General features: G+C 61.6%; 1 protein-coding gene across 19 annotated transcripts in view; it reads right to left on the bottom strand.

The window, feature by feature from the left end:
- The window catches only part of ABLIM2 (actin binding LIM protein family member 2), a 152237-nt gene extending 142691 nt beyond the window's left edge, over positions 1 to 9546 (bottom strand). For 17 of the 19 annotated variants that reach the window (XR_009563902.2, XR_009563908.2, XR_009563907.2 and 14 more), the window contains exon 1: positions 1278 to 1403. Coding sequence is in view for 3 of the 19 variants with exons in the window: in XM_060298925.1 (XP_060154908.1) it covers positions 1278 to 1362 (85 nt within the window). In the remaining 16 variants the exon portion in view is untranslated. Of the gene's footprint in view, positions 1 to 1277; positions 1404 to 9399 lie in introns of those variants that run through there. The other 2 variants (XR_009563903.2, XR_009563910.2) reach the window with 2 other exon arrangements.
- Between the last annotated feature and the right edge of the window lie 3809 nt (positions 9547 to 13355).

Below are 13355 nucleotides of genomic sequence, written 5' to 3'. Positions count from 1 at the left end.
TCCAGCCTCGGTTTCCTTCCCAGTAAACTGCAAACAACCAGGAGTGACATTCAGAACATTTACGAGGTTCCCCACGCCCCACTCAGCAGGGGTGCAGCCACGCGCGTGCGCCCAGCGCATCCTGAGCCCGGCGGGGATCCCACGCCCCGGGTGTAAGGCCGCAGCCTGGAGCGGCCAGGTCTCCGTGCTACTGTCTCCTCCTTGGCCCCCCCAGGTGCTCATTAAAGCCTTTGGAGGCAGAGGCAGCCTGAGTAGGAAGAGGCCCGGCTGCGTGTGGCACCACAGCCCATCACGCAGCTCCAGAACAACGGGCAGTTGGCAAAACGGGGCCGCCCGCCTTCCTCGGCTCGGGGCGCCTTCCCGCGTCTGCAAAGCCAGCAGGGCCGCGTCTTCTCTCCTCTCTGACCTCTGCTTCCGCCACCACAGCCCCTCTTCTCTGACCCTCCTGCCCCCTCCTCCTCGATGGCATGGACCCCACCGCATCACCTGAGCCCCACTGCGAGCTCTCTAACTTAGTCACATCCTCGAGGTCCCTTCCGCCATGTAGGTGACACACCCACTGGGTCCGGGCATGAGGACAGGGACATCTTGGGGGGCCGTTGTTCAGTCTGAGATGAGGCAACTCAGAGAGGGGCAGTGTCTAGTCCCAGGTCACACAGCAGGCAGGACCAGGCACAAGTCCTCGGCAGGAGCCCCTGGCTCCGTCTGCTGCCCACGGTCCTGATGAGGGAGGACCCTAAAGGAGTGGAGGAAAGGGTCCTGGGCGTCTTGGGTTCCGGGGGAGGCGTGGGAGACGGAGGAGGAATTTCAGGACAGTGCTCTGCGCACAGCAGGCGCTCAACAAACCGAGTGAGAGAGCTTTTCCAGAATAGCTGTGAGCCCTCAAGAGGCGGCTGGTGGCTGGGAACAGAGGTGGCTCCGACCAGACGGAGGCTGGACCGTACCGGGGCCCGTGGGGGCCGCTGTGGGCGCTGCGGCTGCACAGTGCTGCCCGCCTCCATCCCGCCTCTAGGCTCCCCCGGGTGGCGGTGGACAGTTGTATAGTGCGGTGGCGGTGGGGGGGGGATGCGCAATTCCAGGACCAGCCCTCTGCCCAGGAGGACAAAGGCCCCAGTGTCCCCTGGTTCTGAGGAGCGTTCCACACGGTCCCCTAGCAGGACTGAGCCCCCCTGACCCACAGTGACCACCCACCCATCCAGATACCCCGCTGGCTCTGCCTCCCTCCCCGTCTGCCCCTCCCACTTGTGCTTCCCGGGACCACCTCCCAGGTAGACCACCTGCACTCCCATCCCCGTCTCTCGGAACGTGAATGGAGACAGCTGCGGGGCTGCCGAACTGATACGGGGTCCGCGGGGTGGTCATGGAGATAGCTGCGGGGCTGCCGAACTGATACGGGGTCCACGGGGCGGTCATGGAGACAGCTGCGGGGCTGCCGAACTGATACGGGGTCCGCGGGGCGGTCATGGAGACAGCTGCGGGGCTGCCGAACTGATAGGGGGTCCGCGGGGCGGTCATGGAGACAGCTGCGGGGCTGCCGAACTGATACGGGGTCCGCGGGGCGGTCATGGAGACAGCTGCGGGGCTGCCGAACTGATACGGGGTCCACGGGGTGGTCATGGAGACAGCTGCGGGGCTGCCGAACTGATACGGGGTCCGCGGGGCGGTCATGGAGACAGCTGCGGGGCTGCCGAACTGATAGGGGGTCCGCGGGGCGGTCATGGAGACAGCTGCGGGGCTGCCGAACTGATACGGGGTCCGCGGGGCGGTCATGGAGATAGCTGCGGGGCTGCCGAACTGATACGGGGTCCGCGGGGTGGTCATGGAGATAGCTGCGGGGCTGCCGAACTGATAGGGGGTCCGCGAGGTGGTCATGGAGACAGCTGCGGGGCTGCCGAACTGATAGGGGGTCCGCGGGGCGGTCATGGAGACAGCTGCGGGGCTGCCGAACCGATACGGGGTCCGCGGGGCGGTCATGGAGACAGCTGCGGGGCTGCCGAACCGATACGGGGTCCGCGGGGCGGTCATGGAGACAGCTGCGGGGCTGCCGAACCGATACGGGGTCCGCGGGGCGGTCATGGAGACAGCTGCGGGGCTGCCGAACCGATACGGGGTCCGCGGGGTGGTCATGGAGACAGCTGCGGGGCTGCCGAACCGATATGGGGTCCGCGGGGTGGTCATGGAGACAGCTGCGGGGCTGCCGAACTGCTATGGGGTCCGTGGGGTGGTCATGGAGACAGCTGCAGGGCTGCTGAACTGATACGGGGTCCGCGGGGTGGTCATGGAGACAGCTGCGGGGATGCCGAACTGATACGGGGTCCACGGGGTGGTCCCCGCAATCCTTCCTTCTTGGAACTTCATGCCCAACTGCAGCGCCAACCGGGCCCTTGGAGATGTCATTTTCCAGCAAGATCCTGGGGCCACGGATGTCCGAGCAGAAGCAGAAGGTCAGAGCAGAAGGTCGGAGAGAGGCCTGACTGTGGGCCCTCGACCCGGGATGAGGGCAAACAGACGAGAAGGCTGAGCGCGAAGCGGGACCCAAGCTCTGGGTGTTCGTGCAGCACCTGTCACAAGGCAGCCTGTGCGGACACGGGGCGGGGTGGGATCCACACAGCTCAGCCCGGCCCAGCCCCGAGGACAGACGCGCCCAGCGGGGACAGCCCCGCGCGCGTGCCCTGCAGTGACACTGGGCGGTGGCTTCTTGGCGTGCTGGCTGGAATCGGGTTGCCAGCTCGCCTCTCCAACCCCTTGCTCTGCACGTGAGGAAACTCAAGCAGGACAGCCAGCGCGCCCGCTACGTGCAGGGGGCCCGGCGGAGTCGCCGTGCGGGTGGTGGGGCTCCGAGGCAACCCAAGCACCGCTAAGAACTTGGGAGCGGGCAGCTGTCCGGGGACTGGGCTTCTCCCGGCCCTCGGGGGCGGGTCAGGGGGTGTGAACAGGACCGGCGGGCTAGGCGGGGGAGGGAGGAGAACCAGCAATGGAGGAAGAGCTGTGAGCCAGCTGACGATGTCAGCTGATGCCACGGTGGACCCTGCAGGCTTTGCCCCGAGCCCTGGACAGTGTGTGCAGCTATGATAAAAACCACCCCAGGCCCTTGACACCACAGCCCATGAACAGTCCTGTAAAGCGGGCGCTATGATCTCCACCTGACAGGTGGGGAAACCGAGGCAAAGAGCAGTGAGTTACGCAACCTGGTGGCTGGGAACAGAGGTGGCCCCGACCAGACTGAGGCTGGACCACACCGGAGCCTAGGTGTTCTGAAAGCCACCCAGGCATCGAGACCACCTGCCTGGCTGCTTAGGAATCTTCAGCCAAGGCAACACGGTGCGTGAACCCCCCAGTCCGTCATTTTGCACCAGGACCCGTTTAACGTGGGCCTGGCTCCCCCCCAGCCCAGCAGCCTCCCCGAGGGCAGGAGGCACCCGCAGGGCTCGCTGTTGGCTGAGTCCAAGGCAAAGCGAGCATCACAGAACTCAAAGCACACCTTCCACCCACCCCAGCCCTTCCTGCGGACACGCACTCAGATGTTCTCCTGGCTTGGGTATCCGTCAGACGTCCACAGATGCCGCTTCCCTGACAGGCTGCGGAGAAACCCCCGTACACTGGGACCCTCGCGTAAAGGGCAAAGTGCTCCCTGCTGCGATATTGTCAGATGGGGCCTACGTGGCACAGAAGGTGCTCGGAGACCTCCGGGCTCACGTGGCGTGTTTCCCTGAAACGGTGGCCGAGCCTCAAAGCCAGACGTTCTCTCTGGGGCAGTGGGGGAACAGGGTGGTCAGAAGGAAGCCAGTCCCACCCCTGAGGATGGCAGCAGTCCCTGTTTTTACAGACAGGTACCCGGAGGCCCAGAGAGGGAAGCCGGCTCACCCGAGGTCACACAGAGGTCCGGCAGGTGGGGCTGAGGGTCCAAGGAGCTCAGGCACTGACGGGGCTGGTTGACGCTGGAGGGCTGAGCTGGGGCTGGAGGGGCCTGGGACGGCCATGAACGCTGCCTTCCAGCTCCGGAAGGCCACAAGGACCCAGCAGAGGGAAGAACTGGGGCCAGGGGTCAAGGTTACGGGGGGCATGGGGACTTGACCTGGTGAAACTCTCTTACGGTCCGAGCTGTCCATGCCCGGGTGGATCCCTGGGGCCACGCCATGACCCCAGACAGGAGCCCCCGCTGGAGGCCAAGAGCACACGCTTGGGGGCAGACAGAGCAGGGCTGGGGCTGGCTCTGCCTTCCTGGCTATGCGGGCAGGCGCCACGCCTGGAAATGGAAACACGCTTCTCGGCTCAGGGGAGGAGATGGGTTGTAACCACCACTCACACTAGAAAGCGTCATCGTGATGCCCCCAGTGGGTCAAGCCTTACCCATCCTCGGCCACACGTTACAAAGTTACCATTGTAACAGCTAATACATGCAGGGGCAGAAAAGGGTTCAAATGCAGCTCTGGCATTTGCAAACGTCATGAAGTGAAGCCAGGCACCTGACGGGCCCGCCCAGGCATCTGTTTCCCCATCTGTAGGTGGGGACACTCCAGCGGCCCTGAGAAAGGTCCCAGGAGCATCTGGTCCCGGCATGGGCCCCAAGGGAGCACCCCACAAGCCGAGGCTGCGTGACACTGAAGTAGGGTGCTGCCCGACACCCTAGAGACCTTGGCAATGGAAACATCCCTGAGTAAACAAAGACGCAGCACTCAGGTTGCTGTGCCTCGCGTCCTAGCGGCCCGAGGCCCGCTGCTCGGGCAGCCGGCAGGCTGGGCACACATCTGACCGGTCCCCACGGCAGCTCGCGAGACCACGCGATCACCTTCAAGAAATACACGCTGCCGTCCGAACACCACCCAAGTTTTCCTGCTGCAACTATTTTAACTGATTTCCAAGCTCCTCCGCGTGCCACGTACTCAGCACCCTTGGTCGCCACGGAGACCCCAGAAGAGGCGGCAACAGAAGCTCAGAGAGGTTTGACGATCCTGTGCTGGCAGGTGGCAGAGCTGGGATCTGAGGCCAAGGAAGCGCCCGTGTCTGTGCGGAGCCGGGGCTCTGGGGTCAGGCATCCGGCGAGCAGCTCAGCGTCCCGGCAGCTGGCCTGGCCTTGAGGCCCGGCGGCAGGAGAGGCCCGTCCAGAGGCCAGACACCTCCCCGCCCGCTCCCTTCACCACCAGACTTGCTGATTCCCTCTCACCAGCTCACAGCTCTCCCACAATGCAGACGATGCTCTGGACGGTCCGGGGGTCTGACAGGCGACTTCTCCAGAGGGAGGGTCCCACTCCCTTTTCTGGGACAGTAAGACTGGACGGTCCAAGAGTTCACCAAAGTCAGGGCTTTGGGTCTAGAGAATATGCCATCTACCCCCAGACTACCTCATGGACGGAAACCATAAAGAATCGAAGGGTCTCGGGTGGCGGGTTAGGAAGTGACCCTGGACGTGAGGGACCCACAGTTCGGAGACCAGAATGCCCAGGCTGAGTTAAAGAGTGTCCCGTTGGTTCCTGGGCAACGGCCACCCTTTGCAGATGCCATTTCGGATGAATTTCTGGGTCAGGATGATTTCTCTTTGGCCACACCTAATTCAGATGGAGTCACACACGGAAAACGGGCACCAGTGTCGTTACCTGTGCTAAGAGCCACGTGCTGCCATCTGGGAGACCCCCATCCGAGCTAAGGACAGTGGCCCCCGCGGATGGAACCGTCCGACCTCTCACCAAGTCACAGACTCCGGAAGCAGCACGCGGCTGCCTTAGACCTGGAAGCAACGCCCTCTCGTCTCAGTTGATTTCTCATTGCAAAAGACAGGCGCACACAGTGAAGAAAACTGGGGAAAGTGACGGGCAGTATAGAGACGCAGAGCAGGGAGCAGTAGCTCGTTTGCCACCTCCACCAGGAGGACGCCGTGCACGGCTTGACCTACTTCCCTTAGTCTGCTCTCCTCCACTGTCTTGTAAAGTTGCAGTCATATAAGATATACAATCTTGTCCTCAGCTGCCGTCTAAATTAAGCTCTTCTTAAGCACGTTCTCCTAGCATGAAAAACCCCTGTCATACAGTTAACTAGAATGTTCCCGCCACCCCCAGAGGACAGGTTTCAGGAGGATATAGATGCCGTTTGTTCTCATCCACGGCTGAGCCCCGGGCCCGGAGCAGTGCTGGGCACGTAGCAGGCGTTTGGTAAACCTCTGTCGACTGGCTGAACAATCGCATGGCTAGTATCCCATCGCTCCCCGCCACGTGTAGCTGGTTTCTAACTTTCTGCTGCTGTCAGGAACGCCGTGGTGAACGTCTGTGGTGACAGCAGAGCCCACACTTGGATTAGAAATGTGTCTCTCCGCTCCAAATGCCGGGGCTGAGCCAGCCAGAGCAGGGGACGGGTCTCAGGCTGTCTGCCACACACCCTCCTGGCCCCCGGAGGGCTGCCTTTCCTTCCCCAGCCCTCGGTTTCCCCTCTGTGTGGGTAGGTGGCTTTGGACTGGAGCATCCCCCAGGCCCCTTCCAGCTCCGTGACCCTAACACAGCAGCCACAGGTACAGAAGAGGGCTGAGCCGGCCACCCAGCTCTCCACCTGGCCCTGCACTCCTGTTCTGGGCCTGCATCCCCCCCACCAAATCCATAATCCAAGATGACTGGTGTCCTTATAAAAAAGAAATAAGGACACAGATACACACAGAGGGAAGATCATGTGAGGACACAGGGAGGAGGCGGCCGTCTACACGGCCAGGAGAGAGGCCTCAGAAGAAACCAATCCTGCCCACACCTTGATGTCAGACTTCCAGCCTCCAGAAGTGTGAGAAGATAAATTTCTGCTGTTTAAGCTGCACGGTCTGTAGTTACTTTGTTATGGTGGTCCTGGAAGACTAACGCAATCCCCCACGAACCTCTGACCACCTGGGGAAATCCTACCCACCAGGCCCGCTGCTGCCCCGGGGAGGACATGCAGCCTCCAAGAGAGCACGGACCCGACTGTGGCAGAGCTGGTGCCGGAGCCCCTCCCAGCTCAGGTTCTTTCCTCTGCCCCGCCTTGCCCTGCCGTGACCACCTGGGCTGTGATGTTAGGAAGCCACCACGAGACTCACCATCATCTCCTGGGTCCCGCCAAGCGTGGGCCAGCATTGTACACAGAGCCAAAGGCGTTCCCTGCACACAGTGGGGAAACCGAGGCGGGGGTAACAGTGAATCAAGCACAGCTAGTGAACTTATCTGATGCAGAACGCCAGCTCCTTCTACCTCACCATGCTGCCACTTGAACAACTTCTCTGGCCACTCGAAATGACTGTGTAACAACACATGGAGGCAACTGCATGAGCCCTTGATGCCAACCCCAGAGCCATCTCAAAGGCGCCCTGGGTTATCGGACTAAAGGAAGATACGCCTGCGGCCCCGATGGCATGAAGGAAAGGGGAGCCTCCCACCCGGGGTGCTTGTACAGGTCGCCTCAGAGTCTGACCATCGGCTCGCCCGGGCAGCCGGAGACTGGACCACGTGATCCCAGCCACACCTACTGGCGCCAAGCTCTGGGGGTGATGCCAGCCTTCCCTGGGGAGGGCCGTCAGGGGACCTGACCTTGTGGATGATGGAAGCCCCTGACCTGCCAGATGTGCACAGTGGCCAGACGTTAGAGCCCAAGAGCCCTGCACAAGGGACCACCATCTGCTCTCCCCCACCACGGCTGTGGGTGAAAACTACTGCCTTGCAAATCATCAGCTGGGCTGTGAGCGACAGGTCGGGGGGAGAGCATGCCCACTGCCAGTTCCGAAGGGCTCGGTTAACTCAGCAAGGCTGAGGTCTACTGACCCTTACAAGCTACCGAGGGAGGACCGACTGCACGGGGGGTTCCCACTCCTACCTTATCCCCTCCAGGGAAGCAGCAATACTGCTTTCACACATCAGGAAGCCAAGCTCCAGAAGGGGCCACGACCTGTCCGCGACCAGCAGGCGGGCGCTGTGATTCAAACCCCAGCCTCCTTGTTCTTTCCGCCCATGATCCCCCAGGGCCCTGGTGCCCACGTACGCCTTCTCCCAGGACAACCACACATGAGGAGGGGGAAAGGCCAGTGCTTCTTCCAGGGCTCCCCCTGATTACAGGAGAGACCCTGCCAATTATAGTCAAGGAAAGCCTAGAATTCCCCTGTGTGCACCCTGCCATTACCCCCACCTGCCATTAGATAAATGCGTCTGGAGGTTCTGTGAAGTCTTGGGGTGCCCCGCTCCCCAGCCACCTCCAGAGAACAGGTTGGCCATTTCAGAAATCCTCTTCTAGAGAATTCTGCCTCCTAGGGCCTGCCACTTGCTCCCCGCCGCCTTCCCAATTCCCACCGCCCATGTGGTCCCTCCTTCCTCACCTGGGGGGGGGGAACTGTTTCCCCCTGGGAGGGGTTGGTCCCTGGAAGCACACCCCCCAAGCAGAGAGCACACAGTAAGTGTTCACTAAAGGCACACTCCCTCCCCAGTCCTCCCCAGCCCCCCCGGAAAAACAGCTGTCCCCACTGTTTTCTGCACCATGGCCAGAGGCCATACTGCAGTCTGCGGCCAGACAGGCTCAGGGGAGAGCACAGGAGTCCGAAACCTGGCCCAGCTGCGTGAGCTGAGCAAGTGACTCAAGTCTGGTGAGCCTTGGTCGCACCCTGAAAAATGGGGTGACGGCCCCTCCCTGCCAGGGAATGTAGGGAGAAGCCCTCAGCCCAGTGGCGAGCCCCAGAAGGCTCTCGAAAAGGGGCTCTGGTCGCTCCAGACTCTCTCCAGGAGCCAAGGCCCCCGGCTCTAGGCCTCAGTTTCCCCAAACGCACTAGGCGCGGCTGGCTTGTGGCGACGTGGGATTTTTCAGCGCCACACAGAGGCTGTCAGACCCAGCGAGTGCGTCGCCAGCGCCAGCTGTGGGGATACGCAGGGGTGAGGGGCCGCAGAGAGGACGCGCGCACGTCCGGGCGGGTCGCACACACCTGCGGGCTCCGCGACCCCAAGTTTGACCCGGGCCAGCCCAGGGCGTCGGGCGTCGGCCTGACGGCCCCCCACCCAGGCGCTGCTGGAGCCGCACAAGGGCGGCGGCCCCTGACGCAAAGGCCCCATGTCACCACACCTCTCCGTGGCAGGGTCTACATTGGTCCCGTGCCCCCTCGCTGGACCCTGGCCGCCTCCTGCAGCCTGTGGCGACCCCGGACGCCAGGGAGAAGCAAAGGAGTGGCGCCTTCCAGACAGCCCGGCGCAGTCACCCCGGCGCCGCGCGGGGAAAGGGTCCCCAGTGCGCGCTGCCAAGCTCACCGCCTGGGGCGCAGGGACAGGGGGCTGCGCGCTGGACCCTCGGGACTGCAAGACCCTGAAGCAGAAGTTGGCTGGAGCAGACCCCCAGTCTGCAGGTGCAGCCACCCCAGCCCTCGCGGCGCCGCGACCCAGCTCGGGGACGCGCGGGTCCCTCGGTCCCCACACTCACCTGCGCTCATCTCAGCGGCAGCTCGGAGTCGGGTCGTCTGGGCTCTGCGCAGCCGATGCTTCTGCCCGCAGGTGCCGCGCCTACCGGCGCGAAGGGCCGCCCGCCCGCCTGCCCGGCTGTCTGCGCCCGCCTGCCCGCAGCGCCGCCGCAGCGCCGCGGCGCGTCCGCCCCTCCCCGCCCCGCCCCGCAGACCCCGCCCCGCCCCGCGGCCCCGCCCTTCGCCCGCCCCCCGCCGCTTTGCGGGCGGGGCGCACCCTGGGAAGTGTAGGCGCCGCTCCCCCGCCGCTCCACCTTCACGCCCCGACCCCCGCAGGGACGGACTACAGTCCCGGCAGGCTGCGCGGCCTGCGCATGCGCAGGCGGGCGACGCCGCTGCGGCCTCCCGCAGTCACTCGTGGGTCTCTGCGGAGTTGTATACGGGGCCCGGCTGGCGGCCTGGCTGGCGACGGCTCGCGAGTGGCGAGACGGGCGGCCGAGTGAGAAGCAAGCTTGGTGCAGCTCTTGTTGAGTCGTGCATCTGCAAAGGGTCAACTTCCTCTTTCCCCAGTCCGCAGAGGGAGACTGAGGCGGGGGGCGCGGGCGGCAGGACTCGCCCACCCGCCCCGGCGAGGCTTGCGCTCCCAACTCTAGGTCTAGGGCTCGGCCAGGAGGGGCCGAGCAGAGGGGCCAGGAGCAGAGAGGCCAGAGGACAGCGGCTCCGGGGGAGACCCGAAGTCCTGCAGAGCCAGCCATGGGCAAGGCCGGTCGGACAAATCCCCACGTACCCTAGAAACCCAGAAGGCCTGGCTGGGTGGCTGTCCTGCAGCTTTCCAGCTCCAATGCCTGTCCCCTGGAGCCTTTTGCCCAGAACACAAGTGGATGTGATGACGGAAGGAGACTAGGAGGAGCAGGTGCCCTGTTCTCTACCCAGCTCTGCTCTCAGCAGTGCAGCCCTGAGCGAGTCCCTTCCCCTCTGTGGGCATCAGGGCCCCATCCATGAAATGGCTGAGTGAAGGATCCACCACGGCTGAGAGCATTAAATTCAGGTGCTTACTGTTGGTGGGAATGTAAATTGATACAGCCACTATGGAGAACAGTATGGAGGTTCCTTAAAAAACTAAAAATAGAATTACCATATGACCCAGCAAGCCCACTACTGGACATATACCCAGAGAAAACCATAATTCAAAAAGACATATGCACTCCAATGTTCACTGCAGCACTATTTACAATAGCCAGGTCATGGAAGCAACCTAAATGCCCATCAACAGAAGAATGGATAAAGAAGATGTGGTACAAATATGCAATGGAATATTACTCAGCCATAGAAAGAAACGAAATTGGGTCATTTGTAGAGACGTGGATGGATCTAGAGACTGTCATACAGAGTGAAATAAGTCAGAAAGAAGAACAAATATCGTATATTAACGCATATATGTGGAACCTAGAAAAATGGTACAGATGAACCGGTTTGCAGGGCAGAAATGGAGACACAGATGTAGAGAACAAAGGTATGGACACCAAGGGGGGGAATGGCGGGTGGGGGAGAGATGACGGTGTGATGAATTGGGAGATTGGGATTGACATATATACACTAATATGTATAAAATGGATAACTAATAAGAACCTGTTGTATAAAAAAATAAAAAAAAAACAAATTCAGGTGCTTAGTCCTGGCTAGAGCAGAGGCAGGCCACTAGGGGTGGGGGGCCCGGGCATCTGACCGCCTGGTGGGGAGCCTGACTTCTCCTCCGTGTGCATCGCTAGAGCGTTAGCAGTCCCTGCCTCTCAGGATACTTCTCAGGATGCCACGAGCTGATGCATGCTGTGCCCCAGCAGGAGTTGAGATCAGTAAATGTCTTTGATGTTATCAGCCTGTTATTATTCTTCTCAGTGCCTTTCATAGGGCGTGGCACGGAGTGGGCACTCCACGGGTACCAGTTGTCTAAAGGAAGAGAAGGATGGAGGGAAGGAGAGAGGGTGCTGACCCCCAGCACCTGGCACCTCTGGGCAATCACCCTGGGCAGCAGTCCATCCAACACGGGAGCACCCCTGCCTCCAGTCGCCCTCTTCAGGAAGCTCTCCGTCAAGTTCCCCACAGAAAGGTGTGGTCGGGCACTTGCTCCCCAGTCCCCGTCAGTCAGAGTGTGGGTCTGGGTGGCCTGGCTCTCAGCTGGTCCCAGAGCTCAGCCTGCCAGGCGGCCACCCAGACCTCCCCATGGAGCCGGCCCCACCTCTCTGCGCAGATATCTCCAAATGGGGCAGGGACAGGGGAGTCACAGCAGTTCTCAACTCCTTGAGGAAGGACCTCGGGGTCCCATGGTTCCATTCTTCACAAGGGCAGAAACTGAAGCCCAAGGAAGTCCTGCCAGAGGCGCCCAGCAAGTTGACATGCAGGGACTTGACCTAGGTGTCCTGTAGCCGAGCCTCTGCCCTGGCCCAGCTGGTTCTCCCACAAGGGAACTCCAAGTGGGCCAGGCCTGCTGCACGGGGCCCGCAGAGACTGGTTGGTTTGGGTAGATGGAACCAGGTTTCAGTTGTCATCCGCGGTGCTGTGAACCAGCTGTGACCTCGGGCAACTTCCTTGCCCTCTCTGTGCCTCAGCTTCCTAAGCCTTCAAACCACAGTGCCTGCCTGATAGGGTTGTTGGGAGGATCACATGAGTCATGTGACTAAAACCCTTCAAAGCTCAGAAAGTCAGGGCTCAGTGCGTGGTAGTTATCATGATATTTACTGTCACCGAAGCAGACCAGAGAGCGGTGCACGCCATCACCAGCCCGTCTCCATCCATCCAGCCACCCACCATGTGTTCAATACCTTTAGTGAACTGGGCACCGTTCTAAAGAAGAAAACGGGCAAGACTTTATATCACGAGTCACATGATTCATTGGAAAAAGTGCCACTACCTGATTTTTTTTTTATTTTGGCTGCATTGGGTCTTCGTCGCTGCACGTGGGCTTCCTCTCTAGTTGTGGCGAGCGGGGGCTACTCTTCGTTGCAGTGCACGGACTTCTCATTGCAGTGGCTTCTCTTGTTGCGGAGCACGGGCTCTAGGGCCCGAGGGCTTCAGTAATTGTGGCGCACAGGCTTAGTTGCTCCGCGGCATGTGGGATCTTCCCAGACCAGGGATCGAACCCGTGTCCCCTGCATCGGCAGGTGGATTCTTAACTACTGCACCACCAGGGAAATCCCACCACCTGCTTTCAAGCAGGCCCTGAGGAAAGGGGTGTCAGAGGGGCTCCTTGACACAAGGAGGTCCTAGACAGGCTATCGGTCAAACCAAGACCCTTTCAACGTTTGTCCAGTGCGTTCAGATATTAGAGGAACAGCTGGGCCTTGCTGAGTACAGATGCAGAGGGAGGAACCATGAGGCAGCAGGAGCTTCCCTGGTCTGCCCCCCCCCAACCCCTGCCGGGCTCACACCTCCTGCAGACAGAAGGGGCACAGAGTAGGGGCTATGCCTGCTCCTTGGGGCCACTCCCCCTTCAAGCGCTTATCAAACGTTCCCCCTGGGGGAGTTGCCAGCTCATGTCACAGGGGCCCCTTCCGGCCCCTCGCAGGTGGGTGCCCCAGGCAGTGGCCCCCTGGCCCTCTACCCGCTCCTGCCGCCTTTGCCCCATCATTCCTGCCTAAGGACTCACAGGTTTCATTTGCTTTCATCCTCCCCACGACCTTTGAAGGAGGGCCATGGTCTTCTACCCTACAGGCTTGGAGAGCGGATGTGACCAGGCCAGGCGTCACTCAGGGGGAGCACAGAAAGAGCTGAGCTTTCCAGGACATCTGCGGACTAGGCGCCCTGGCCAGAGCCTCCAGCGGTAGCGCTGGCCCACGTTCCTCCTGGGATGGATCTCAGGGCACTCAGCCTGCCGCCTCTGGGGCCTCATGGTCACCTTCGGAATGAGGATGCCCTTAGAAGCGGGTACTTCCACTCCTCCCCTGCTCTGTGGCCTGGCGCCCTCCTTGTCTGAACCTGGAGG

The sequence above is a fragment of the Globicephala melas genome, chromosome 5, assembly GCF_963455315.2.
Source record: "Globicephala melas chromosome 5, mGloMel1.2, whole genome shotgun sequence".
Lineage (NCBI taxonomy): Eukaryota > Metazoa > Chordata > Mammalia > Artiodactyla > Delphinidae > Globicephala > Globicephala melas.
The sequence above is the reverse complement of the archived record's forward strand: the minus strand, read 5'-3'. Positions and strand labels throughout refer to the sequence as shown.